Consider the following 24,521-nt stretch of genomic DNA (forward strand, 5'->3'; position numbering starts at 1 on the left):
GGGCTGGTGTGTTTGTGAGGGCACCTCGCGTTCCCTGCTGTGTCGGTGAGGCCCAGCCATTGTCTCAGCAGCACAGGACGCTGTGCCTGCGCTCCCCGGGAACAGCGAGTCCAGAACATTTCCTTTTGGCAGGAGGTGCACAAGGATACAGGACTGCCAGAGCACAGCCGCTTCCCGACGGCATCAGATTGAATTTCAGGGAGCACACACAGGTCCACACTCACGGCTGGGATCCTTTCTTGGAACACACTGCCTGCGTGACCCCAATGTGGGCAGTGCGACTGAGAGCCGGGGTGTGCCGTGCCGTGCTATCGGGACCACTTCCCTGCCACCCAGAGGACGGAGGGTGTGAGCCAGGCTGTTCCTGGAGCTGGAGAAAGGGCCAGACAGGCCGTAAGGACGGCTCTCCGTCCACCCCGGCTCCCTGGCACACGGCAGGGATGGGATGCTCATGCATCCCGGCATGCGCAGGCCCTCTGGGGAGGCGGCTGGCGGCTCCCCAGAGCGGTGCCGGGGCTCCCCGCAGCCTGCTCCGGGCGGGCGATGCCCGAGTGCCCCGCGGAGCCCCAGCAGCTGTGGGGAGCCCCCGCCGCAGCTGGGAAGCGCCGCCGGGGACTCGGGCGCGCCCGGGGCTCGTCCCGCCGCCGAAGGGGAAAGGACCGGGAGAGGAACGGAGGGAGGAGCGGAGGGTGGGAGGTCGGAGCGGGAGGGAGGGAAGGAGGAGGAGCGGGGCGGGAGCCCGGGCCGGCCCCGCCCGCGCCGCCGCTCCGCACCTGAGCGAGCAGCGGCGGCTCCGCGCCGGCCCCGGCCCCGGCCCCTCCGACGCCCGCCCATGGCTCGGCCGCTGCCGCTGCTGCTCTGCCTGGCCGCGCTGGGCGCCGGCTGCCGGGCAGCGACCCAGCCCGCCGCCACGGCCGGGCCCTCCGCCGAGCCGCTGCAGGACGAGGCGGACAACCAGGAGAACATCCTCTCGCAGGTACGGCGGGGCCGGGCTCTGTCGGGCGGGGCTGTGCGCGCCCTGCGGGGCGCTGGCCGGTGCTGCGTGCTGTAGGTGCTCCACAGAGCGGGGTGCTCCCGAGTGAGGGCTTCTCGGCACTGCTGGGTAATACTGGGCACGCTCTGAGTGATGCTGGGTACACGCTGTCGGTGGTGCTGGGTGATGCTGTGCACATCCTGGGTGATGCTGGGTGTACATTCTCGGTGGAGCTCGGTGATGATGTGCACTGGAGGAAGTTCATCACCGAGGGCACAGTGAAATCACTTAAGCCCATCAGGGAGCGCTTCGCAGACTCCATCCCATCATTTCTCCGGGGAGACTCAGAAAAAGGGAAACTCCTTGAGAGGAGAGTTGGTGGGGCCTCTTTGTGTGCCGAGGGGAGGGATCCGGGCTCTTTCCCTGCCAGTGGGATGCGGTGGAGGTTTCTGTTAGATTTGGCTGATCAGGCAGCGTGTTATTATCTGCCCTCGGAAATGGCTAATGCAGAGACTATTGCAAATGTACCGCCAAAGTTATTTTTGTGCTTGGGCTTCCAGAAGCGCTGTCTGCAAATCTCCGTAAAGGAAATTCCTGGCATTGTATAGAGCTAATCAGAAGTACTGCTTCACCACCAGGTTACGCTGCTTATAGGGTGGCTTTCAGCCACTCTTCCAATGTACCCTTGCCCTGTTGGCCTGTTTAAAACAGTCTTGCTCTGGGTAGCAGGTGACTTATTTGGTCTTTTGCGCACAGAGCATTAAAAGAAAGCAGAAAAATTCAAAATTCTTGTATTTAAAATTCAAAGCGGCGTTCTGTGCACGGTGCAATAAAGAATACCCTGTTGGAAGAAGCCAGTTTTTGTTCCCCTTGTAGTGTAGTGATCAGCTCTGTGCTCTCTAGAAAGCTCCTTGGCTTAGCAGATTCTGGAAGAGCTGGCCAGTTTCCTCGAGACTCAGGGCATCCAGAGTGTCCTTGTGTGGACCTTGAGCTCTAGGCCGTGCGTGTCCCTGGGCGTGCAGGCGCAGCACAGGAGGTTTCTCACTGCTGTCACCTGTGCTCAGCTGCTAGGTGACTACGACAAGGTGAAGGCGGTGTCCGAGGGCTCCGACTGCCGCTGCAAATGCCTGGTCAGGCCCCTGGGCCGTGGTGCCTGCCAGAGGATTAACGAGGGCGCCTTCAGAGCGGAGGATTTCTACACGGTGGAAACCATCACGTCAGGACCCAGCTGCAAGTGTGCCTGCGTGGCCCCCCCCTCAGCTCTCAACCCTTGCGAGGGCGACTTCAGGCTGAAGAAGCTGCGGGAGGCAGAAAGCAGCGACCTGAAGGTAGGAGAGCAGCTTCAGCTCCTGACTCTTTGGGGACAAGGTCATCTTATGGAGCCTTTTTTTTTTTACAGAGCTTTTTCTGAAAAAAACTCTATTTCCGAACATTTTTCTTAAACCATCTCCTAGTTATATTTATATCTGCATGTTTGATATAGAAATCAAGCTCAGCTTAAGGGCTTGAGTCGAGCAGCTGCAGTGGATGATTCACTTGATTCATCCTGTGCTGCCTGGGGTCCACTGTGGCTTTCTGTGCTGAGAGCCCAGCAGGGACTGGGCTGCTCCCTGCCCTCTGTCCAGCTCCAAATGTCCCTGGAGGACAGCTCTGCTTCACTCAGCAGCTGCCAGGTCTTTTTTCTGTTGCAGACAGGGACTCCCAAGGACCCACGCAAAAAAGCTGATTTGGCTTCCATGGGCTGAAAGCTGCTGATGCGTCAGTGTGAGGGTGTGATGCACAGCTGGCTGATGGCAGGAGGGATTTGTTGTTTTAAATGCTGACACTTCTCTACTATTTAGAAAGATAAAATACTATTTAGTATTTTATCTCTCTAGTAATATGTATCTCTTTTCCAAAAGTGAAGTGTTTGTTTTTAAGTACTCCTGACTTTTACTGGAGGCTTCCTTTTGCTGGTGTAGCAGCTGGCAGCAGACCCTGCTGGGTTTTCCAGTTTGCTTCCAGTGCAGGGCAGCAGAACGTGCCACTGGCTCGGTCCAGTCCCTGGAGTGCTAGGTTGGGTGCTGGTGGCACTGATGCCCTTAAATCCCTCTTGGGTGGGAAGGGGGGTGGCGTGCAAGGTGCCTTGGGGCAGCTGCCATTGAGGCCACCACGATGGGCTTGTTCTAATTAATTTGGAGCTTGAGGATGTGTTTCATCTTGCCCGACTGCAGACAGTTAGCAGCTTCTTGTCCAAGCTCCCCTGCAGCTAGGGAAGATAAACAGGCACAGGCAGACAATCCATCATTCCAGGGGAGGAGGAGTCCCAGTCTGGAGCTGTTTGATGGTTCCTCGTCTGGGGAAAAGCCAGGAGGTCCCACGTGGCCTTAGATGAGAGTTGTGAACTCTCTGCGGTTAGGGGAGGGACACCCCCAAGGCGACAGAGCCACCCCTGTGGTCCCTTGTGGGGCAGCAGGCAGAGCTCCTGCAGCAGCAGCTCCCAGCTCCCTCCTCATCCTCCTCCAGGAGGAGCAGAGCTGCCTGGCCGTCCCTCGGAGCTCGCAGCCAGCCGCGGTGTGAAAGGCTGTCCTCTAGGAACGGCCCCGGCCCCCCCGCTCCTTTGGCGAGGGCCGGCGCCAGGCGTTGCACAAGGTTTATCCAAACACACACACCCGGGGGTTTCTGTGCCGCCAGCGTCCAGCACGGGAGCTGGGCAACAGGATTGCCTTCCCTCCGAGCACAGAGCCCCTCCAGGGGTCACTGGGGATCACTGGGAACAGCCCCTTCTTGTAGGAGAGGCTGGGAAGAAGGAGAGGACACAGCTCCAGTTCTTAAATTGCTTATGAGGAGCAGCTCCCCCAACTCATCAGTGGGTGAACCCCACAGCTCTAGCAGCCCCAAAGGGTTTTACTCTCTTTGCTGGTCCAACAAGTGTTGCTCTTGCCCAGTCCAGCAGCAGGAAGGGCACAGGGTCATTTGTATGCTGTGTTTTACCAGGCTTACCTGACACAGCAGCCCTGGGTACTCCATGTGTGGGAGAGCCGTGGGAAGGTTCCTCCCTTGGGTGGGCTGGAGGATGAGTCCCTGAGGGAATGATGAGAAAGAGAGAAATCCAGGCAGCAGGAACACAGCCCAGGGCAACCAAACTCAGTCGAATGCTTGCACTGGGCTCCCCAGCTGAACGTTTCAGTCCCATCTGTGCCTTTAGTGAGGTCCAATGGGAATTCATGGACCATCAGACCAGTGGGAGCCAAAGTCCCAGTGGGTGAAGGGAGGGAAGCAGTGAGTTGAACATCAGTGTCGTGGGGGAAGGTCAGCGTGGTGTTGGCAGGGAGCAGCTTTATCTCAGCTCTATTTCTGTGAAATGGCAGCGTGCTGCCTGCAGGCACAGCGTGAGTTTTGGGGATCTTGGTGCAGAGTCAGTGCAAGGAGGCTGTGCTCAGGATCATTTGGAAGGAGGTTAATGCAGTCTGCAACCTTTGTGCATTGATGGAAATTCTCCAGCCTGGAGGGAAAGTGGTTGTCCCCAGCGGCTGTCTGGCAGGCAGCGTGCATTGTATCGGTCGTCTCCATCCAGCTCTCAGTGGAAAGTGGATGCACAGCCATAAAACAGCTCTTGTCTCTTAATGCTGCCATTTTATCTGGCCCAAAAAGTCTTTCCTTTGCTCTCAGCTCCACAGGGAGGCTGCAGAGGCTGGGGTGGAAACTCCAAGTGCTGCCAGCAGCGCTGCCTGTGATTCTCCCGTGTTTATGAAGCTCTGCTGACCAGTTTGTAGCTGCTGGGAGAAAATGTCACCACCCTGTAGTAATTCCTATGAACTGAAAATCCTGCTCAGCCATCGGGGTTGTAGAGTCCACAGCACCACGCTGGACATGTGGGGACACATGTGGACACATGGGACCAGGAGGAGGTGGCCCAGGAGGCCTTCCCACCAGCCGTGCCATGCTCAGCACTGTCCTCTATGTCCACCAGAAACTGGACAAAATGCAGACCAAGGGCTCTGCTGTCCAGATCCCCAGAGGTGACCAAGGGCTGATGCTGGGCAGGACACAGGCACAGGGGTGACTTAAATACAGGGTGTCTGTGAAATGGGTGGCTGCAGGAGAGAGCAGCATCCCTCTGATAAAATTGTTCTTCTGGCGATTGTTGCCAGGCTGGCACTGAATTCCTATTTCTTCACTCTTGCAATCTGAGAGTATTTTAAAACTTTTTAACAAGTTTCTTGTTCCAGGAAAAAGAGCACAGGATGGCATGAACTCAGAGTCTGATCTCAAACTGAGCTGCCTTTTTCTTGTTGCCTCTTTTGCTGGCAGTCACATCACTGGTGGAGTAATTAAGCCTTTGGGCTTGTGGGAGAGCCTGCCTAGAGCAGGCAAAGAGAGCAGCGTGTTACCTTGCTCTGCTACTAATCCCCAGCGCCCAAAATGTGTTCCTGAAGCCCTGAGGCTCTGTGGGGGTGGCGAGTGTCACTCTGCTTGCTGTGCTCTGACCAGGGCAGCAGTGCAGCAGGGCTGTGTAAGGGAAAACTTGCCTTTCAATGCAAATTCTTGCGCTCGGGTGGAGTGCACTTGACTTTTCGGCTGAAGAAGCTGCACGAGGGTGTGTTACAGCAAGTGCTGCTGCCTGACTGCTCTCCCCTTGCCTTGCAGCTCTCCTCCATCATGGAGATGCTGGAAAGTGCCTTTTATGGCTTAGACCTCCTGAAGCTGCACTCAGTCACGACCAAGCTGGTGGGTCGGGTGGAGAAGCTCGAGGAGGTGAGTCCTGCTCTCCTTCAATGTCCTTGCCCTTGGTGGGACTGGCCTTCAGCCAAGTTCCTGCTACCTTTGGTGCATTCAGAGCCACGTTGCCTGGGAAGAAACGTTAATTAACTATTTGGCTGAAACTAAACCAGACCTAGACTTAGATGTCTGAACCAGAGTGGATCACAGGCAGTGCTCGGTGCATCCCCACCCCACCAGCCTTGCCTGATCCTCTCCAGCACTCGCAGTCCCTCAGGGCTTAGACTTGGGAGCGGGATCCCAGCTGTGGCCTCAGCAGGAGCAGCATCTCCTTTGGGTCAGAAGGCCCTGCTGTTAAGTTTTTCCTCCTCTCAGTTTTACTTGCGTGCTGGTGTGGTGGTTGCTCTCAACCAGGAGCTTTTGTGCTGTTTGATGTGGGGGCGAGAGGTTTGAGGCTGGTGCTGGGGTACACTCAGCAGGACTGTGGGGAGCCAAGGCGCTCACATTCCTGAAGGACCAAGTTACGTCTTGGCCTGTGTTAAAACAGAGCAGAACCCTCAACCTTCCATTTAATTTTAGAGCAGACTTTCAGTGAAATAATTTTCACTTCCATACAGTTTAATATTTCTTTGGCTAGCACAGTGTAGGGTTTGCAGTTGAAGCTGTGCTCGGTGTGTAGCAACAGGTTGCCAGATTAAATAGTGGAGTTTTCTCCCGTGGTCCGTATCTGGGACAGTAATTCCACATTCTTGTCGGAGTGGAGCAGCCCTGTTCATCTCCAGCCAGGAGCTGAGAGGCGATGATGATTTATAAAGCCAAAATTCCACTTGCAAAGTGTTTCGGGAAGGCACGGCGTGCTCCGTCCCAGGGTCAGGAAGGAGACTGCTAAGGGGAGCACGCTTGCCTGGGGGATTTTGAGTTTCCAAGCATGGCAATTGACCCAAAAGGGGTTTTGAGGTCTGAAAATAACAAAGCACCAATGTTCCCCTTTGCAATCCCACCCTCTTCCTGTAGTTTAGTGCGTTCTTGAGTCACGACTTGTGTTTGCCAAGGGATTGTTTCAGGTGGGATTATCCCTGCACGCTGCTCCAGTACCAAAGTGGCCCAGCTGGTTTCTGCAGGGGGTTCAGAGCCAGCAGTGCTGGTGGCACATGGGCACATGGGGTGACCTCTGCAGCCTGGTCACTCCGCTCACAGCCTGTCACAGGGAGGCAGATGGGCAGAAAGCTCCATAGGGCTGAAGGAGTGGGGCCTGGGATGGAGTTGTGGAGGTGTAGGAGCAGGGAATTCACAGGGGTCTCTAATTTCCCAGAAGTGAGGCTGCAGGATCATATCAAAACAGCCGAAGCTGCCTGCAGGCACTGGGTCAGGATGGAGAAAGGCAGGAGAGGCCCTGGTTAGAAGGAGATTGCCCAGTGCTTGGGGCAGAGCCCAGCTGATGCAGGCAGCAGGTGTGAAAGCGTCCTGCTGCTGGCTTAGCACAGGAATTCCTGTTGAGAGGATGTGGAGGAGGATCAAGGCCTGCACCAGCCATGGGCCGTGACAGCAGGGACAGCTGAGATGCTGAACTGGAGCCTGGCATAGCTTCAGAGCATCACCCTCCCAGGCAGGTGTGCTTTTGGCAGCTGCTGCCCTGCACAGCAGCTGAGCAGCCTCAGCAGCATCACAAGCCAGGCCTTGGTGCTGCCTCTCCACTCCAGGGGAGGCAGATTTCATCCCTGAGCAGGTCATGAGCCAAACATTACACGGGAGAAGCAGTAAGGGCACAAGGCTGTTGGCATCAGGCATCCTCCCCAAAGGAGGATGGTGTCGAGAGCTGCTCCTGCGCTGCTCCTGGCAGAACATCATGAGATGCCCTGCTCCTCTGCTTACTGCAGCAAAAGGCTTGCTGGAGAGTCCCTGTGCCATTGGACTCAGCCTCAAAGTGTCCTGGTAACTCATGATTCTTGGGTAAGGATTGGGAATTCAGATGCCCGTGGAGGGGGCTGGGGGTTAACCCTCTGTTTGCAGAACTTGGAAGGTTTCATGAGTTCTTTGCAGTACAACAAGGTATTTTAGACCAGCAGGGTTGGTAGAGGGAAGGAATCCCCAGTTCTTGGTCCATGGAGTGCCTTCTTTAGTGAGGCAGCTCCTTTGCTTTATTTTCAGCTCACAGCTGTTGCATCAGCTGGCAATTTTGAGGTCACAGGTGGAGGTCATGGTGGGCTTTAGGAGAAATTAATGACGGAACAGATTGAAAAGGAAGGATCAGGGTGACCACCCCCAGTGTCTGTGCTAAAGTGCTTTGACTGATGTGCCACCTATCCAAAGCAGTTGCTGTTTGAGGTGTAGAAGCCCAAGGAGTGATGGGCAGACACTGCAATAATCCCTTGGGTACGGGGTGTGCCTGTGGCTGGGGGACTGAGAAGGGTGAAGAGCTTTGCCTGCTGGGTGAGTTGGAACCAGCCCCAGCTCTGTCCCCATCACAGGACAGCTCTCTGAGGCTCACTGGCTCTTGTCCTGTCCCCAAATTCTCAGATTCTGTGGGAGCAGAGGGTGTTGGGGAGCTGCAGTCCCTGAGTGCAGGTACTGTGTGACCAGGCCAGGAAAGTGGGATTAATAAATGCAAGGTGAACTTGCTGCCACAGGTAAAGGGCACCAGGCTGACTTAAGGTGTTTCAGCTTGTCTTTTCCTCTTCCTTCTGTGAGCTGGAGGATGTGGCTGAGGGTGGGGGTTGAAGAGCCTCAAGGCCACTCTCCCACTCTATGGGAACCTGCAGCAAAGAGTGGATCTGGGATATGTACACCAGGGATGGGGTTCCTGTCTCCCGCTGGGGTCATGGGCAGCTTCTTAGCAGCTGAAGTGCCTGGCCTCATGGAGAATCCCCAGCTGTGAGCCCAGGATGGCAGCACAGAGCTCCAGGGCTGCAGTTTGGGGGCCACAGAACATCCCTTGTCGTTAAAGCGTCCTCTCCTGCTTTCCCAGGGCATGTCCAGGAACTTGACGCAGGAAGGCCAGCGGGCAGGAGCCAGCGGGGAGGAGGGTCTGCAGGATCCCCCTGGCAGGGAAAACTGCTCCAGGCTCCTCACCAACAGCCTGGCTGACATCGAGAGCTCTCTGCAGCGGGATGCCGAGGCTGCCTACGCTCACTCAGAGGTACAGCTCGGTGTCACTGCTCTGCTCACACTGCCCCGGGGTGATTTTCTCCTCCCGTTTATGTGCCTCCAACTCCAAGCCGTGTGTCTCGGCACAGCCCGGCTGCTGCTGGGATGGGATGTCGGTGGAAGCAGAGGGAGCTTGCTCCCTCGGCCTCCCCCCTTCCCACGGGGTTGTTGGTTTTCGAGGTCAGCGGTGGCTGAGCTGCTTGGAAAACGTGATGTCATTGCGGGGCCGGCTGGGAAGCGCTGGGAAACAGAGCCTTTGATTAGCAGGGCTTGGGGCTCGCTGGAGGGACAGCCTGTCGCCTGCCTCCCCTCACTCCCGGCCGGGCAATTACCCCTCCACCAGCAGCCCCTGTGCCTGGCGGGCTCTGGGCAGGGGCTTGGCCATTCCCCTGGTTCTGGCAGCCAGCAGCAGACTGTGGGGTCCCCATGGCTCTGCCCAGCATGGGGACATCCTTTGCCTGGGGCAGCAGTTTCTGTGCAGCCCCAGAGAGATGTGAGCGGGGTGTTTTGGGAAAAGCTCCTGAAGTTCTTGCTGCTTCAGTGGTACCATCTAGGATGGCCCATGCTGCTCTGATCCCTGCTGGGCAGCTCCTGGAGCGTCCTGCCCTCGCCCCGGTGTCCCTCTGCAGGGCACTAGGAGGTGTCTGGCAGGGGGGAACAGTTAGTGCATAATTTCCAGCTCAAGCAGGGGTGCTCATCTGCTGAGGATGGCGAAAGCCTGCGCTTGCCCTCCACCCCTGCTCTGCAGATCCTGTGTGGGGGTGGGCTCCCCAAGCCCGTGGGGACAGGGGTGGGCTCCCACACGTGCACTGTGTGTCAGCAGGTGGGGAAAGGCACCAACTGTGCTGTGCCAGCGCTCCCTGCCCCAGGGGGAGCCGTGCCCAGGCGGGGGTGTCAGCTGTGCTCCCAGCCGCTCTCCCCTGCTCCCCAGGCTTTGAGCTGAGCAGCTGCTGCCTGCTGGAGAGGAGCCAGCCCCAGCCAGGCAGGAGAGCAGAGCATGGGGCTTTTATTACCCCGAGTGACCTCATTTCCCAATATTCCTCTTTTCTCACTGCTAATTGCAGCAGGGCCCATCTTGTCAGCCAAATGGGCACCGCTTCAACCCTCAGGCTGGCTTTTCGATTTTCTTTAATGAGATGAAATCCTTCAGACCTGAGCTGTGGCAGCTGGTCTTTGCCCTGGGGGGTTCCTGGTCCCTGCCTCAGGAGCTTCCCGGTCCTGCTGGGAAGGTGCCTTCAGCCTCTTTACCCTGTGAAAGCTCAGTGCACATTGCACACTCTGCAGATCAGCTGCTGGAACCAGCCCCTGGCATTCCAGGGAGTGACCCTACTTCTGCCTGCCCTGCACTCCACAGGCCTTAGGGAGTCCTGAGTCCCAGAAGTGCAGGGTGGCACCAAGGACATGCAGGGGCAGTGCTGGTCTGCCACCCTGCTGTGTCCTGAAGGCTTTCCGATGGCAGAATGGACTGAGGGAGACCCTAAGGAGGGAGGAAGCTCAAATCCTTCTGCCCAGCATGGGGCTGTGCAGTCTGACCTGCCCTTTCACCAAAACGTGGCATTTCTAGCCTATCTGGTAACAACCTCCTGTGTCTCTTCCAGGGAAAATATGAAGAAAGATTCCTGAAGGATGAAACCATCTCCCAGCAGATCAACTCTGTGGAATCCCTCCCGGAGCTGCAGCTCTCTCTGGAGGACAAGAAGCCCGAGCAGCTCTTGCAGAGGAAGCTGCGGGTGAGGAGCCGGCCTCCTTCCAAGCCCACCATTGTCCGAGGGGTCACCTACTACAAAGCCCAGTCCAGCGAGTCAGAGAATGACATCGAGGAGCAACGTGAGTTGGGTATGCAGCCGTGCTGGGATGGTGGCTGCATCCTGCAGCAATGACAGTGCCTCATCCCCTGGGAATGTGGGGGCAAAGCGTGTGGGAGCAGCAGGGGGAGGTGGGACAGCTGGTACTCACTGCTGTGCAGCCTTTGAGCTGTGCACGCAGGGCAGTGTAGCATTGTTATTCCATGGAAAATCCCTGGTAGCTAAGGAAATAGCTCACTGCTTTGGTTCAGAACACCCAGCATCAACACCTTTCCAGAAGTGCATGGAGGTTTATTAAATTCGCTTCTGTTTCAAACCCGCCTGCCCAATGGCGCCCCGGGAGGGTTGTGCAGTGTTTGCTGTGGCGGGAGGCGGCTCAGGGCTCGGCCCTGCCGTGCTGGGAGCAGGGCATGAGCCCTCCCGGAGCAGCGGGGCGGGCAGAAGGGCGAGTGCCCTCGCTGTGCAGACCGGCTCAGCAGCAAGGACGTCCAGCCCTGCCCTGCCCTGGGGGATTTGTGAGCTCCTGGAGATGAGGAGGAGCAAAGGATGCCCATGCTGGCTGGGGAATCCCAGCGATCCCCGTGCCCTGGCTGAGGCTCCTGCTTTGGCATTCTGGGTGAGGTGAGTGGGATCTGGTTTGGAATGCAGCTGGGTCTCCATCCTGCCCGGTCTCTGGGAGGTGGCAGGGCAGAATTGATCTCCATCACCTCTCGCTCTGCCTAGCCTGAGGTGGTGGATGTCACCATGGTGGGGCCTCACTCACCTTCCGACACGGGCACTGTCGGCCTCTGCAGTTCTCTGAGGGGACATGGAGAGGGAATGCAGATGGATTTAGTACCAGCCAGCCTGCAGCAGTGCCCAGGGAGCCGGCTGGAGGGGCCTGGCTCCCCTGGCTGCGGGGCTGACACCCGTGTCTGTGTTTGGCAGCGGACGAGCTGTTCAGCGGGGACAACACGGTGGATCTGCTGATAGAGGACCAGCTCCTGAGGCCCAGCAGCAGGGCGGGCGAGCCCCTCAGGAAGCCCTCCCCGGTGGGGTGGCCGCCCACCCCTGGCATAGCTCCCAGCACCCTGCCAGCTGCGGGCACTGCCGTGACAGCCACGGTGCCGCCGTCCCCTGCCACGCCGGACCCCAATGCCGTGAGCTGGCTGATCCCCGCCCCGGAGGCCGTCACCGCCCCGGCTGGGCTGGCGGAGGAGGGCACCCCACAGCTCCCGGCAGCAGCCACGGCCAGCACGGTGGTGGCCACAGCCACAGAGAACTTGCTCGTGGCCACCCCCCCTGGAGGCTGGAGTGACATGGAGCCCAGCCCAGGAGCTTGGGTCCAGGCAAACACGCCTGCAACGCCGGTCAGCCCGGCCATCCCTGCCACCCCGAAGGAGGGCCTGGAGGAGGAGGACATCAGGAACATCATCGGTGAGTGCCTGCAGGTGCTGTGCCCGTCCAGCTTTGTGAGGGGGCTGGCTCGTGCCCACAGTGCATCCTGCTAAGCACAGCTCACCTGGGTTTGGTCACAGGTGGGAGGTGTCATGGACATGGCAGCAGGGCAGCACTGGGGTGCCAGGTTTAATTATTAACTCTGGAACCTACTGTAGTTTCCTCCCACCTTTAGGGGCTGGGCTGGGCAAAGCAAAAAGAGATGGGACCTCAGACAGTGACAGCCTCAGCTGGAGCAGGGACACGGCTGAGGCTGTGGGGAGATGTTTGTGGGGTCTGGCCAGTCCTGCTGGGCCTCACAAAGCTGCACCAGAGCCAAGGTGGCAGGGGGTGCCTGCTGGGAGAGCAAGGGGCTTGGGGCAGGGGGTGACACCTTCAGGGAGAGCATGACCACCCTGCCTCTGGCCTCACAAGCCTTCCCCTGCCCACGCAGGGCGCTGCAAGGACACGCTGTCCACCATCTCGGGGCCCACCACGCAGAACACCTACGGGCGCAACGAGGGAGCCTGGATGAAGGACCCCCTGGCCCAGGAGGAGAGGATCTATGTCACCAATTACTACTACGGAAACACACTGGTGGAGTTCAGGAACCTGGACAATTTCAAGCAAGGTGGGTTTGCACCATCTCTGATACCATGCTAACCAGCACTCAGCTGATCCAAGCAGCATCCTCGTTCCTGGGGATGCTGCATCGCGGGGGGATGATCTGCCTGGCGACCCTCCACTCTTGGCTGCTGGCACCTGCTGTGTGGGGCACGGAGCATGGGACAGCTCAGGCTGTGGCTGGGGGCCAGGGAGGGAGTGCAGGCAGAGCTGTGGGCAGAGGGTGCTGCTGGCACGGCCACTCGCCCCCCAGCAAAGGGAGGTCTCAGCAGCCAGGTGTGTCTGCCCTGCAGGTCGCTGGAGCAACTCCTACAAGCTCCCGTACAGCTGGATTGGGACAGGGCACGTTGTCTACAACGGCTCCTTCTACTACAACCGGGCCTTCACGCGCAACATCATCAAGTACGACCTGAAGCAGCGCTACGTGGCCGCCTGGGCCATGCTGCACGACGTGGCCTACGAGGAGTCCACCCCGTGGCGGTGGCGAGGCCACTCTGACGTGGACTTTGCCGTGGACGAGAACGGCCTGTGGGTCATCTACCCAGCCATCAGCTACGAGGGCTCCAACCAGGAGGTGATCGTGCTGAGCAAGCTGAACGCGGCCGACCTCAGCACCCAGAAGGAGACCACGTGGCGGACGGGGCTGCGCAAGAACTTCTATGGGAACTGCTTTGTCATCTGTGGGGTCCTGTACGCGGTCGACAGCTACAACAAGAGGAACGCCAACATCTCCTACGCCTTTGACACGCACACCAACACGCAGATCATCCCCAGGCTTCTCTTCGAGAATGAGTACGCCTACACCACGCAGATAGACTATAACCCCAAGGACCGCCTGCTCTACGCCTGGGACAATGGCCACCAAGTCACCTACCATGTCATCTTTGCCTACTGAGACCCCCCCCACCACAGTGGGGCACTGCAAGCCAGGGGCCACCAGCACCTTTTATTATTATTTTTATTGTTATTATTGTTATTTTGTACAAATTGAAGAGTAAATGATGGGTTTTGTTTCAAGCTGGTTTTTTATGGCGGATTGTAGATCGATCCCCAGGCCAGAAGCACCCCCCTTGTCTTTGCTGTATCCTTGCTTCCGATTTTCCTTCCCAGGGGAAGGAGGTCCTCCTTTGGAAGGGCAGGCCCGGCTCTCCTACCCAGGGAAGAGGAGGTGGCCCAGACGCCGTCCTCCTGAGGATGATTTCAGCTGGAGATGATCAGCAAGACACCCTGAACCAGTGCAAAGCTGCATGCAGCAGGTCCCAGCAGGATGCTGCTGCCTGCCTGTCCTGGTGGAGGACCTGCATGTCCCATGGGAATGGCCCATCTCTCAGGACCATCCTCCCAGCTGACGGCCAGCAGGCCCCTCGGAGATCCTGCTGTACAACGGGGCTGCCAGCACAGCCAGCAGCCCCTGGTGCTGGCACTTGTGTCGAGGACTGTCCCCTCCAGCCGGGGCTCTGCTCTCTGCAAGCCGCTCTGGGGGGCTGGGCACACCCCGAGCCCTGCCTCATGCCTGGAGGGAGCTGGCGGCAGGAGGGGGATGCTGTAAATACGTGTAGATGGCTTTTGTTTGTTCATTTTGTAACCCAAATAGTCCCCCTTGGCATTTGTTGGGTGAGGGCTCTGCTCAGCTGGGTGCTGGGCTGCCTTGGCAGGGGCTGGCAGAGCCCTCACTGTGCCACTCCACCTCCTACATTCCTTCTCATGCCCATGCCAGCCCTGGTCCTGGACCGTCAGGATCCCCTCAGAGAGGCACAGCCCTTGCCCTCCTGCCCATCAGCATCTTATATTTACCTGCTGTCAGTAATAAAGGATCCAGTACCTTCGCAGCTGTTTGGGCCTTTCTTTGGCTCTGGTTCACCCTCTGGGTGCATGACACTGCACAGGGGTGTTTGGGGTGGGTTCTGGTTAGTTTGGGGAGAGCCAGTTTACACACCAGATGGGGACAAACTCCAGAAGCCTGCTTGGGACTGGTTCTGGGGCAGGGTGACATGCCATGTCCAGCCCCCATGGGGTCCTCTGGCAGGCTCTGGGTGAGCAGCTCGTGTAGGGTACCTGCTCTCCAGCAGCAGGAGGGGCAGAGGGTAGATGTGCCACGGGCACTGCCAACACTGTGCCAAGCAGAGCCACACTGCACAGCCCAAGAGATGGCAGACCAGGGCAGGTGTTCCAGTAGTTTGCCTAAGGAAAACAGTATCAACAACCACAATAATGAAATTATTAGTAATAAATAAAAGAAGGATTTTACTGCCTTCAGTACTAGGGACACAGAGAACAGAATTACACAGGATGGAAGATGCTCTCCACCACCAGAGCCCAGGGCTGCTGGCTGAGGATGTGGTGCTGCAGCAGTCCTGAGCCCCCAGCCCCCACCAGCAGCCCTTCCCGAGGTTGTGCCAAGCCCAGCCACCACCCCAGTCCCCTCCCCAGCTCCCTGGCAACAAATGCCCCCAGAGCAGCCAGCAGCCCCTACCCATGGCTGCGGGGGAGCCGTGTGCCTCTGGCTGGGGCACCGCTGGGGTTTTTATTTCTGACTGTTGTGAGCTGGCCCGCAGTCAGGTGGGGCCAGGCCAGGAAAATGAACTGGTGTGAGCAGCACAGCCGAGCCCAGCCAAGCCCAGCTCCCTCTGCGAGGACGGGGCCTGCGCTGCCGGGGACGTGGCAAAGGGCACAGCTTCCCCAAGGTGCTGCAAGGCACATACCACAGGGGTGTACTGCCCCTCATCCTCCTCCTCACTGCCCCTGGAGCTGTTTGTCTTGATGCAGGATCAACCTGTATTTCCTAACAGCCACACACATGCACTAATAATAACAATAATAATAATTAATAATTAATAACCCCATGTGAGTCAGTTAGCGCTCAAACCATGAAGGAAAGGCGGCTGGCTGGCTGGCAAACTGAAGTTCATCATCCTCTTTGCAAACTGCACAGGGGAGAAAAAATAATGTAACAACATGCTGAAGTCATTATGTAAGGCTGATGCTCTGCTGGCGGCTCATCCCAGCTGAGCAGCAGTGTGCTGGAGCTCCTGGGCCCAGCTCCAGCCTGGGGCTCGGCTGACAGACAGGGAGCAGTGAACAGAGCTCCCCTCTGCAATGGCAGCACTGTGGCCAGTGCTTGGGGCCAAGGGAACCTCCCCTGCTGCCCAGCGAGCCGCTGGCTGCGCTGGTGAGGCAGAGAGGGCTCTGTGGTGCTGAGTGTGTGTGTGACGTGTGTGTGGCTTCAGGAGAAGGTGCTGTGGCTCTGTCCCACGGAACTGAAGCATCCCCTCTGCCCCAGCAAGGCCAGTGCTCCTCCAGTTGTTAGCAGTGAAAAGAATTAAATAGCACACACAAAAAAACCCACGCAAACGAAAACCAGGAAGAAAAAAACCCAAAACTAAAAAAACCCAAACTTTACAAATGCATCTGCTGCATGAAATCACTTCCTTTGGGCCAAGCCTTCAGCCATGCAGCCACGTGTGCTGGGGAAGGCAGCAGCAGGATCCTGGAGAGCCAGGCAGGTGTGGGGTGGGCAGTGCCTCGTCGGGCAGCCCAGCCCAGGGAAGTGGGGTTGTCTTGCTTGTAGTGCTTTAGTGGTGAGTGAGGGGCCTCAGCACCCTCCTGAGGGGCTGGGCTGGGCTGCTCCACCACACTGCTGCATCCCAGGGCTTCCTGCTGGGGGAGGCTGCACAGGCAGGATTTGGGAGGGAATGAGGAGGAGTGGAGCTGTCTGGTCAGGCCCAGCACCTGAAGCTGGGAGCTGGACTTCCTCCTGCTGCCTCGGCACACTGCAGGGAGAGCAGCCCATCCCAGGTGTGGTGTCTGCTGCCTTGGCTCTGGCTCATCAGCCCACCTCCGGCAGCCTAACAGGGACAGAAATGAACACCAACCCCCAATCCTGGACAGTGCATAAGTAGCAGGGATGGCCCTTGTCCCCCACGTGGTGAGGGGCTCCCAGGACTGTCCCTGGGGAGGAGCCAGCTGTGCTGCATCATCCCCGGGCAGGATGCGGCCGTTGGGCGAGGTCAGGCACAGGAAGGGGCTCAGGCTGGCGGCAGGACCTGCTGCATGCCGGTGCTCCCCGTGCCCTGTCACAAGAGCTACTGCAGGGATTTGACGATGGCCCTCAGGGCATGGGGCGTCTCTGGGACGGAGGGGGAGGAGCTGTAGAAGGTGTCGGTGTGATTTCTGCGCTGCTCTCGGAGGTAGGGAGGGACAGATGAACTTTTGATGTGGAGGATCCTGGTGTCCATCACTTCGCAGTCAATCTGCATCATCACCTCGTAGTCCTGCCCATTGATCACATTCTCTGTGAAAGTATGGAGAAAAAAAAGAGGTCAGAGGTAGCCCTGCAAGCTAGGGATCCAACAGCACTAAAAGCGGAGCTTTGTGGACCCCTTTTTGTCTGGAGCAGGAGCTCCACACTTCCTGCAGCTTTCTGCAGCTGCACACATGGAGCTCCAGCTCACACAGCAGAGCCCCAGACTGCTCGTGACACCTCAAAGAGCCCAGACCACACTTAGCATGTGCAGTCACACCTAGAAATTAATGTCTTTTATTTCCCCTTCTTCATCTGCACATCATTACTGATGGAGTTTGCACTGTGTAACATTCATTACAGAACTGTTGTTCTTGAGCCACTACAGTATGGGAGTAATTGAAAAGAAGGTTTATTTAAGAAAGCTGAATGTTTCACTTTCTGTAACCCTCTTGACACTGGGGATCTTGAGGAATTTGTTCACCAGTTTATTAACAAAAAAAACCTAAAATGTGATCTCTCAAAAGAATTAACTGTGCCTCATTCCCATCCTGACCTGGCTGTTGTACTCGAGTGATGTGGTGACACTGGGCAAGGCCACTCCCCTGACAGAGCCCTGGGACAGGAAGACCTTGAGCAGCATATGGGACCCCAGCGCAGCCCCCAACCTGGGACATCTGCTGCCACAGGAGCTGCTGGGCTTACAGGTTGTGCACATTGGCTAGCATCTGCTGCCTGGATTTAAAGGTGGGAGACTGACTGAACAGACAGTGTGCCCAGGAATGCAAGAGCTGAGATTGGATTTCCAGGCAAGACCAATCCTTTCGGAGCCAGAAGACTGCCATTGGCAGGGTTTCCTTTCTGTGCTCAGGAGGATGGAAGATCACCTAATGGAAAGCGTATGGACTGGAGGAATGCAATATACATTACTAATTTTTACTGTTTTCCTGGATTAACTCTGACTTTGGATGACAGCTGAAGACCGTGGCTGGACCCTGTTGTACCCCACAGCACCTGCAGAAGCCATTAGATCAACTATGTCTGGTATAGTAATGAAAGGCAGGAGCAAACCCTTGCTAAGGGGGCTGAGAGCCTGCAAGGGAAATCAAAGCTTGCACCTGCAAGGAATGAAATGGAAAAAGCTCTGTATGTGCCACCAAGAGACTGAGGCCAGGAGCAGCTGTGCAGGTCTCTGTGCCACTGACCCAGACCCCCGACAAGCCCCTCACCCCTCCTGGGTGCTGCCCTGCTGATAAAGCCCTGCCACGACACAATGCCGTGTCCCCAGATGGGACCCTTTCAGAGGCCATCCCTCCAGGTCACCCCTTCTCTTTGCCTTTGGAGGTGCCCTTGGCTCCCACCCACAAGCTCAGGATCAGTCAGCAGAGGAAGCTGGGCTGCTGGTGCCACTCAGGGAGGGGGCTGGAAAGGGGAGCAGAGGGGCACGAGGGGAAGCTGAAGGGCACAGAGCCCGGAGCCAGCAAATGGGCACAGATGGACTCCCTGTGCCACAGCAAGCTGCAAACAGCTCCTCAGCTCTCATGCTGCAGCTGATGGAACCCCGGCTATGTGAGAAACAGCGCTCCAAAGCCACAAGTACGTGAGGTGGGATGGGATGGGATGGGATGGGATGGGATGGGATGGGATGGGATGGGATGGGATGGGATGGGATGGGATGGGATGGGATGGGATGGGATGGGATGGGATGGGATGGAGCCAGGGCCAGGAAAACATCTTGGTAGCGCAGTGAGCTTCCCTGACGATTCGCAGCCAGCACAGAGGGCTATCATTAAGTTCTGGGCATTGCACAAGACAGAAGGAGAACAGAAATCCCAAGGGCTGCCGAGGCAAGGCAGGGAGCTGTGCTGGGTGGGTGGCACTGGGGAACCAGCCCTGCCCATTCTGGCCAGCTGGGATCCCAAACCCCCTGTGCTGTCACAGCTCCCTCCCAACAGCATACCAGGATTAAGTAAGCCAGAGCTCTGCTACCCCATGGCAAGAGGGGCTGTGTCTTCTGAGTCCACCACAGTGGCGAGAGCTGGGAGGAATCACTGCCACGATGAGCTTCTCTGGCCAGCAGGCACGTAGGGATGCACACCCCCCCCCACACACATTCACAAAAAATACCCAAATCCTGCCCTGTGAGTTAGCCCAGGAGTTAAAGGCAGGTTTGAAGCTGGCATCTGATTCTTTCCCTTTTTGGGTTGAAGGCATTGAACTGCTGCAGAAAACTTCTGCAAAGGCTTTGATCTCACAGGGGTGAGGGCAGCAGTGGGAACGGCTCAATGCCCTCTACAGGCATTTCCAGCAGCCTTTCTCATCACCATTAGCTCCAAACTGACACAGAAGAGGAGGTGGGATGTTCCTCAAAGACCACAGTTACTGCTTGCTGCTGCTGCCAGGCACCTGGAGCAGCTTCATTCTAAGGAGGGGTCTGAAAGCAGTGGCAGCCCCAGGACACCCGGCCCAGCCCAGCCCAGGGAGGGGCTGATGCTCTGTGAATGCCCATGTGATGGTCTCAGCAGAACAACAGGCAAACCTGACCTGAGTACAGCTGGCACAAGCCCCTCCTGTTTGGGAAGACTAGCTCACTGTCATTGCAAAACATTATTCCACACAGCTCTGTCCTGAGCTCGATGCCATTAAACTGCTTCATGATCTGGATGAGGAATAGACAGCATACTTAGAAGACTTCTGGAAGATGCTAAACTGGAGAGATTCCAACAACCTTGGAGTAGCTAGATTGGATGAGACTGCAATTTTGATAAAAGAGAGAAGCTGTCCAAAAGTTTCAGAATGCATTTCAACCACAGCCAGAGCTGGCAAACGAGTAAAAACGGGCTGGGCAGAAGTACTACAGAAAAACCTTGAGGACTGCAGAGGATCACTGTGGATAAGCCAGCAGAATGACAGGATTAGAAACAACAGCTCGACTGCAAGAGAAACATATTTAACTTTGACCAAGTTTCTAATGATAATGAAATACAAGCCCTGATGAAAATACCTTGGGGAGATGAGAGGATCTTCATGATGAAGAGTTTTTAAGGAAGGCTGGAGGAGCAGCTGCCTATCAAGCCCTTGGGTACCAGAGCTCCACAGACACTTGCATGCACTCCTGATCCCTCTGGTCCTGCCCCTCTGTGAGCTGCAAGTCCCTGCTCCTGACCAGAGCTGTGGTCAGCACCTTCCCCAAATGCAGCAGCTCGAGTTGTGGGTTCTCTACTGGACTCCATGGTCTGAGCTGATTCCCAGAACAAGCAAATGATTTTGCCTGGTGATTCCTGTGTCAGATCATTCAAAACCAGCCTTGTCAGGCTTTCTGTCCTTCCCCTCCTGTGCAGTGCCAACATCTGGAGGCATCAGTGGGGCAGAGGGTGGGTTTCCAGAGAGGCTGTGCCCAGCACTGAGCTCAGCAGCTGCCTGCAGTGGATCCCTGGAGGGGTCAGTGTGTGTAACCGGAGCTCAGGCCAGGCTGCACTGTCCTGCCTGAGCACACAGCCACCAGCCCTCCCAGCGAGGCACAGCTGAAGCCAAAGTGCTGCCTGCTGCTCAGGTGCTGGCTGGAAGGGCAGCACTGCCAGCATGCATTACACAGGGCTGCCCAAGGGCCAGAGATCTGCTCTGTCCTGAATTACTTCTGGCTGATGTCTTGTGGGATTGTGTAAATGAAAACAGATCTCCTGTAGAGGAGAGACAGATCAATAATAGATCAATAAATAGATTTATTGCTCCTTTTTGAAGTTCAGAACATACAGTTTTTCACACAGTGCAGACTCAGGCTTAAGAAGCCATCCTTGCTGGGCCAAGAGCCTGTGCTGCGGTTAATTATTTGTTAACAGGTTTAACAGCCATGCTTCAGATGACTGACTACTTCAAATTAATAGCAAAGGTAATTGTGCCAAGTGTTGCAGCTCTGACTGCACTTTCCCAAAGAGCCTTGCTGGCTCTTGCAGGCTGTACCAAACTCCCAGCACGAGCTTGGTCTAGGGAACAGAAACCTAATTCCCAATGCTACTCTCCCTCTAAAAACAATCATGTTGCAAGATCCAACAGATGAAAGCTGAAGTCTGTAGTCCAAACCAAAACCAAATAGGGCTGAGGGCATTAACTACTGCTACAAATTACTGAGGAGGATAGAAGATTGTCTTCATATTTGAAGCACTAGATTTTTAAAACTGTATTACTGAAAAGGCCATAAAACCAAAATCTTTCTTCTTCCCTCAGCAGCACTGGCATCCATCAATCAGTTGGCTGTTCAAATGTCTGTGAGACTGAGCACCCAATTCTATGGGAGATACTCTCTCAGAGAAAGGAAAAAGACAGGAAGAGGGCTTCAAAGGCAGGCAATGAAACTTTTGTTCTGCAGTTAGTAAGAACAAACGGTGATGTCAGCTGTCTCCACAGACTTCAACTTTAGACATATCATCAGTTTGTTTGGCCCTATGGACACATCTGTCCTAAAGGAGATGTAATTCTGATAATTTATCCTTTCCTACTTACATGTTCCCCAAAAAGCTTTGCTGCAGCAAATGTCCACTGTGAAAACTGGTGTCTGCAGAGAAACTGAAACAGAGCTCCCCTGAAAGGCCACCTGAGCTTGCTGGACTGTTTCAAACACTATGGAAAAGCTTTACAGCTTTCTGAAGGTGCACTCACGCCATATGTACATTTATAGAGCCTTATTCAACCACAACTATGAATTTTACTTTACTCTGGGCAATATTGCAGTGTATGACCAAAAAAAAAATACTCAGTGGGACCAATACTCTATCATACAGTGAGGTCCTCAGTCCTCAGCGCCTTTTCTAAGGCCCCAGCTGCCTTTGAAGCAGATACCCATGTACTACTGGCTGCTTTCTGAGCAGGAACCTGCCTGGCTCTGACCATTTATCTGCTGTGCTCACTGAACATGCATTTCAGGTGCTGTCAGCCACACAGATCTGGACATGTCCTTACTCCTGCTAAGGTACAGGGAGGGCAATCCCTCGCCCCATCCTTACTTTAACTACCTGTCTTTGTCAATAAGGTGAGAGAATCATCCCCTCCTTGTGTGGGGGTGGGGAGCAGAAGGTGACTTTGCTATCCACGGAACCAGTTTAACTGATGTCAAAATAGGAGCCAGCGAACCACCCCTGTGTAAGGTGATCCAAACCCACCAACTCTATTAAAGCCATCTTTGCTGAACAGCTACTCATACTCTGTACTTTCCACAATTCCTTCTAGAGAGGAAGTTTTCAGTCTGTGTCAGCACTCATCTACACTTGGAGCCCCTTGTGCAGCCCATCTCTCACAGCAGCAGAAACCAGGGCAGCTTTCAAAGAGCCACTAACGTGCTCCAGCACCTGGGTGCTTTGTGCGAGCTGTGCCAAGCTGACAATGATACAGTTTAGCTTTAGGAATGATTTAGCACCTGGTTATCCAAATAGTTTTATTGTAACCTGCCCTGGCCCAATGCAGAGCTTATGTTTAGGGTAGCAGGGCTCAGGAAGCATGAGCGTCAGGAGCTGAAGGCACCAGCTGCACTCTGCTGCACTGGCCTGAAGGGCTGCAGCTGTCCCCACACATAACTCAGGGGCTCTCTACATTGTCACTGCAGCAATCTTCCATCTCATCTCTGTCGAGAAGCCCTGACTGTCCTACCCAGCACATCTGGACAACGTTTCCCTCTGAAGGGTTGGTATACACTACCAAATAAGTATATAAATGAAGCAGTGTTACAGACTAAAAATACGCTCACTGCAACAACGCAGCAGGATCGCTAAAACATTTACAGATTGGATTGCTGGACAGGATTGTTTGAGGCAAGGGAGAAAGTTATAGTGTGACCCAAATAACTTCCCTTTTGAAAAGCAAATTCCCCCTTGGAACTACTTCTGAACAGAGCAGTTGCAGTGGTCTCACCTCTGTGAACTCAGCTGTCCTCAGTCCCGGGCACAGACTAAGTGAGATCCTGGCATTTCAGTCTCCAGGTCTCCTACCTCCCTCCAACTCTTAGCCAGGCATCTCTAGGAGTACAGAAACACACCATCAGACTCACCCTGACAAGCCATGAGATGACAGTAGGAGACAGGGTCTCTCTCTTCATGCCCAATCCAATAGAGCAGTGGTGGCAGGGGTTATCCAAGGGAGATATGCACAGGCATGAGAAGTAAGCAAGAAAACCAGAGGAAGCAAGCTCTCAGTGGCCTCTGAAGTAAATAATGGGGCCAGCAGCGAGGCTGGCACTGCTGTGGGTGAGGAGCATCACCTGCCCTTAGCTCACACCACTGTGTGGTCTCTGGAAGAGGCCAGCAGCACCTGTGAGCAATGCAGTCAGTGGCCAGCCTGTGCCAGCTGGTGCTTTGCAGTACCTGCTCTAGGCTGGGAGGTCTCAGGGAGAGGGAAGGAAAGTTGGCTCTCCCATGTCCCACTGGATTGCCCACCTCCCTTTTCAATCTTTCATGCTGCATTGCTTCCTCTAGGAGAAAGAACATGAGCTACTGAGGAGATGGCCCAGTGTGGACTTGGTGTGATTGCTCTTGTTTTGGAGAGGGAGCCAATGGTCACCTCAGGAAGAGAAGACCACACTCAGCAGTGTTGACCCTTGCAGGCACTTGATTTCAAACTCCCTCAGATGGAGTATTTCTTGGAAAAACAGAGACATTTTTGACAGCTCTGGCCGGGTATATGTGTGCTGTTGGCAGGGTAGCATTGCTGCAGGATGACCCCATTTAAAATCTAACCATCTGTGACAATGCTAATGACAAGAGGCAAAAACCCAAAGAGAAAACAAAGACAAGGGTAAGGAGTTTTGCAGCACAGAAAACTCTTGGGAGTGAAGGAAAGAGGCTAGAGGAAGGGCAATGCTCTTAGTCAGAACCATCCCATGCCCACTTGGGAGGCACTAAAAGGATAAACAAACTTCCCACACTGCCTGCAAATCCAGACCTACCCACTTTACAAGACATGAAACTGCACACAGGAGAGTAGCCTAGAAAGGCATTCCAGTAAAGGCTTCTTTCAAGAACTAGGGCTGGAGGGCTTGTCCCAGGACCAGGCACTGCTCCCTCTGAGTGCAGCAGGGACTGGGAGCCATGGCATCTCCCCAGCACAGACCTTCCCTGCAAAATGAGACCATCTGTTTCCACCTTTTAGAGACACTAATCTGTGAGGGAGCCTTCCCTCTTGTCTCACAAAAGCTTGCTTCCTTTCAGCAGTCTCAAAGAACCATATTTCCCCAAGGTTTCTGAGCACTCAGTATGTTGCTGTGCTGAAGGGAGCACCCTTATCCTCACTCACTCTCCCTCTGGGGCCTCCAATGGAGCACTAAGGTAGGGCTTTCCTCTGCAGGAGCTGTGCTCTCTTCCCAATCTGCTGCACGTGCCAGGACACACTCAGCTCTCACAGATTCTGCCAACTGGTGCAAAACTGAGACTTCAGTTGAAGCCATTTTTTAAAAGTTTGCCTTATTTGTCACCTGACTGATATTAATACAGCCTCAGTGGTTAATACCAGCACAAGAACACTTTACTCCTTCCTTCAGCATGGCTGACTTCCACTTTAAGTACTCCTTAACACCTTGGTCCTCCACAGGCACTGGAGACTCTCTGGCAGGCCTCCTCTCAAAAATATTTTTACT

The 24,521-nt window shown here is 55.6% G+C and overlaps 2 protein-coding genes across 4 annotated transcripts in view; one reads left to right on the forward strand and one right to left on the reverse strand.

The window, feature by feature from the left end:
- The first annotated feature begins 743 nt into the window (after positions 1-743).
- Positions 744-14,492, forward strand: OLFML2B (olfactomedin like 2B). 2 transcript variants are annotated; one of them, XM_084211381.1, is made up of 8 exons: positions 744-976; positions 2,038-2,301; positions 5,603-5,710; positions 8,640-8,810; positions 10,417-10,654; positions 11,551-12,039; positions 12,494-12,670; positions 12,957-14,492. In XM_084211381.1, exons 1-8 carry the CDS (start codon positions 833-835, stop codon positions 13,556-13,558), a joined length of 2,193 nt encoding a protein of 730 aa, XP_084067507.1. In that variant the 5' UTR covers positions 744-832; the 3' UTR covers positions 13,559-14,492. The 2 variants fall into 2 exon arrangements, with proteins under 2 accessions (XP_084067507.1, XP_084067508.1); XM_084211382.1 differs by having other exon boundaries at positions 10,417-10,645.
- A 443-nt stretch (positions 14,493-14,935) lies between these two features.
- Positions 14,936-24,521, reverse strand: part of ATF6 (activating transcription factor 6) — a 73,517-nt gene continuing 63,931 nt past the window's right edge. For both annotated transcript variants that reach the window (XM_084211492.1, XM_084211491.1), the window contains exon 16: positions 14,936-16,954. In XM_084211492.1, coding sequence (XP_084067618.1) covers positions 16,746-16,954 — 209 coding nt within the window. In that variant the 3' untranslated portion in view covers positions 14,936-16,745. The remainder of the gene's footprint in view (positions 16,955-24,521) is intronic.

Source organism: Fringilla coelebs, assembly GCF_963513975.1.
Source record: "Fringilla coelebs genome assembly, chromosome: 9".
NCBI classification, from domain to species: Eukaryota; Metazoa; Chordata; class Aves; order Passeriformes; family Fringillidae; genus Fringilla; species Fringilla coelebs.

What these genes read in the sequence shown, in the direction of transcription:
- OLFML2B (XM_084211381.1), top strand. Translation starts at nt 833, where the DNA reads ATGGCTCGGCCGCTGCCGCTGCTGCTCTGCCTGGCCGCGCTGGGCGCC. An exon ending in AGGAGAACATCCTCTCGCAG is followed by an intron (nt 977 to 2,037) that starts GTACGGCGGGGC and finishes ACCTGTGCTCAG; the next exon opens with CTGCTAGGTGACTACGACAA. An exon ending in CCTGGACAATTTCAAGCAAG is followed by an intron (nt 12,671 to 12,956) that starts GTGGGTTTGCAC and finishes TCTGCCCTGCAG; the next exon opens with GTCGCTGGAGCAACTCCTAC.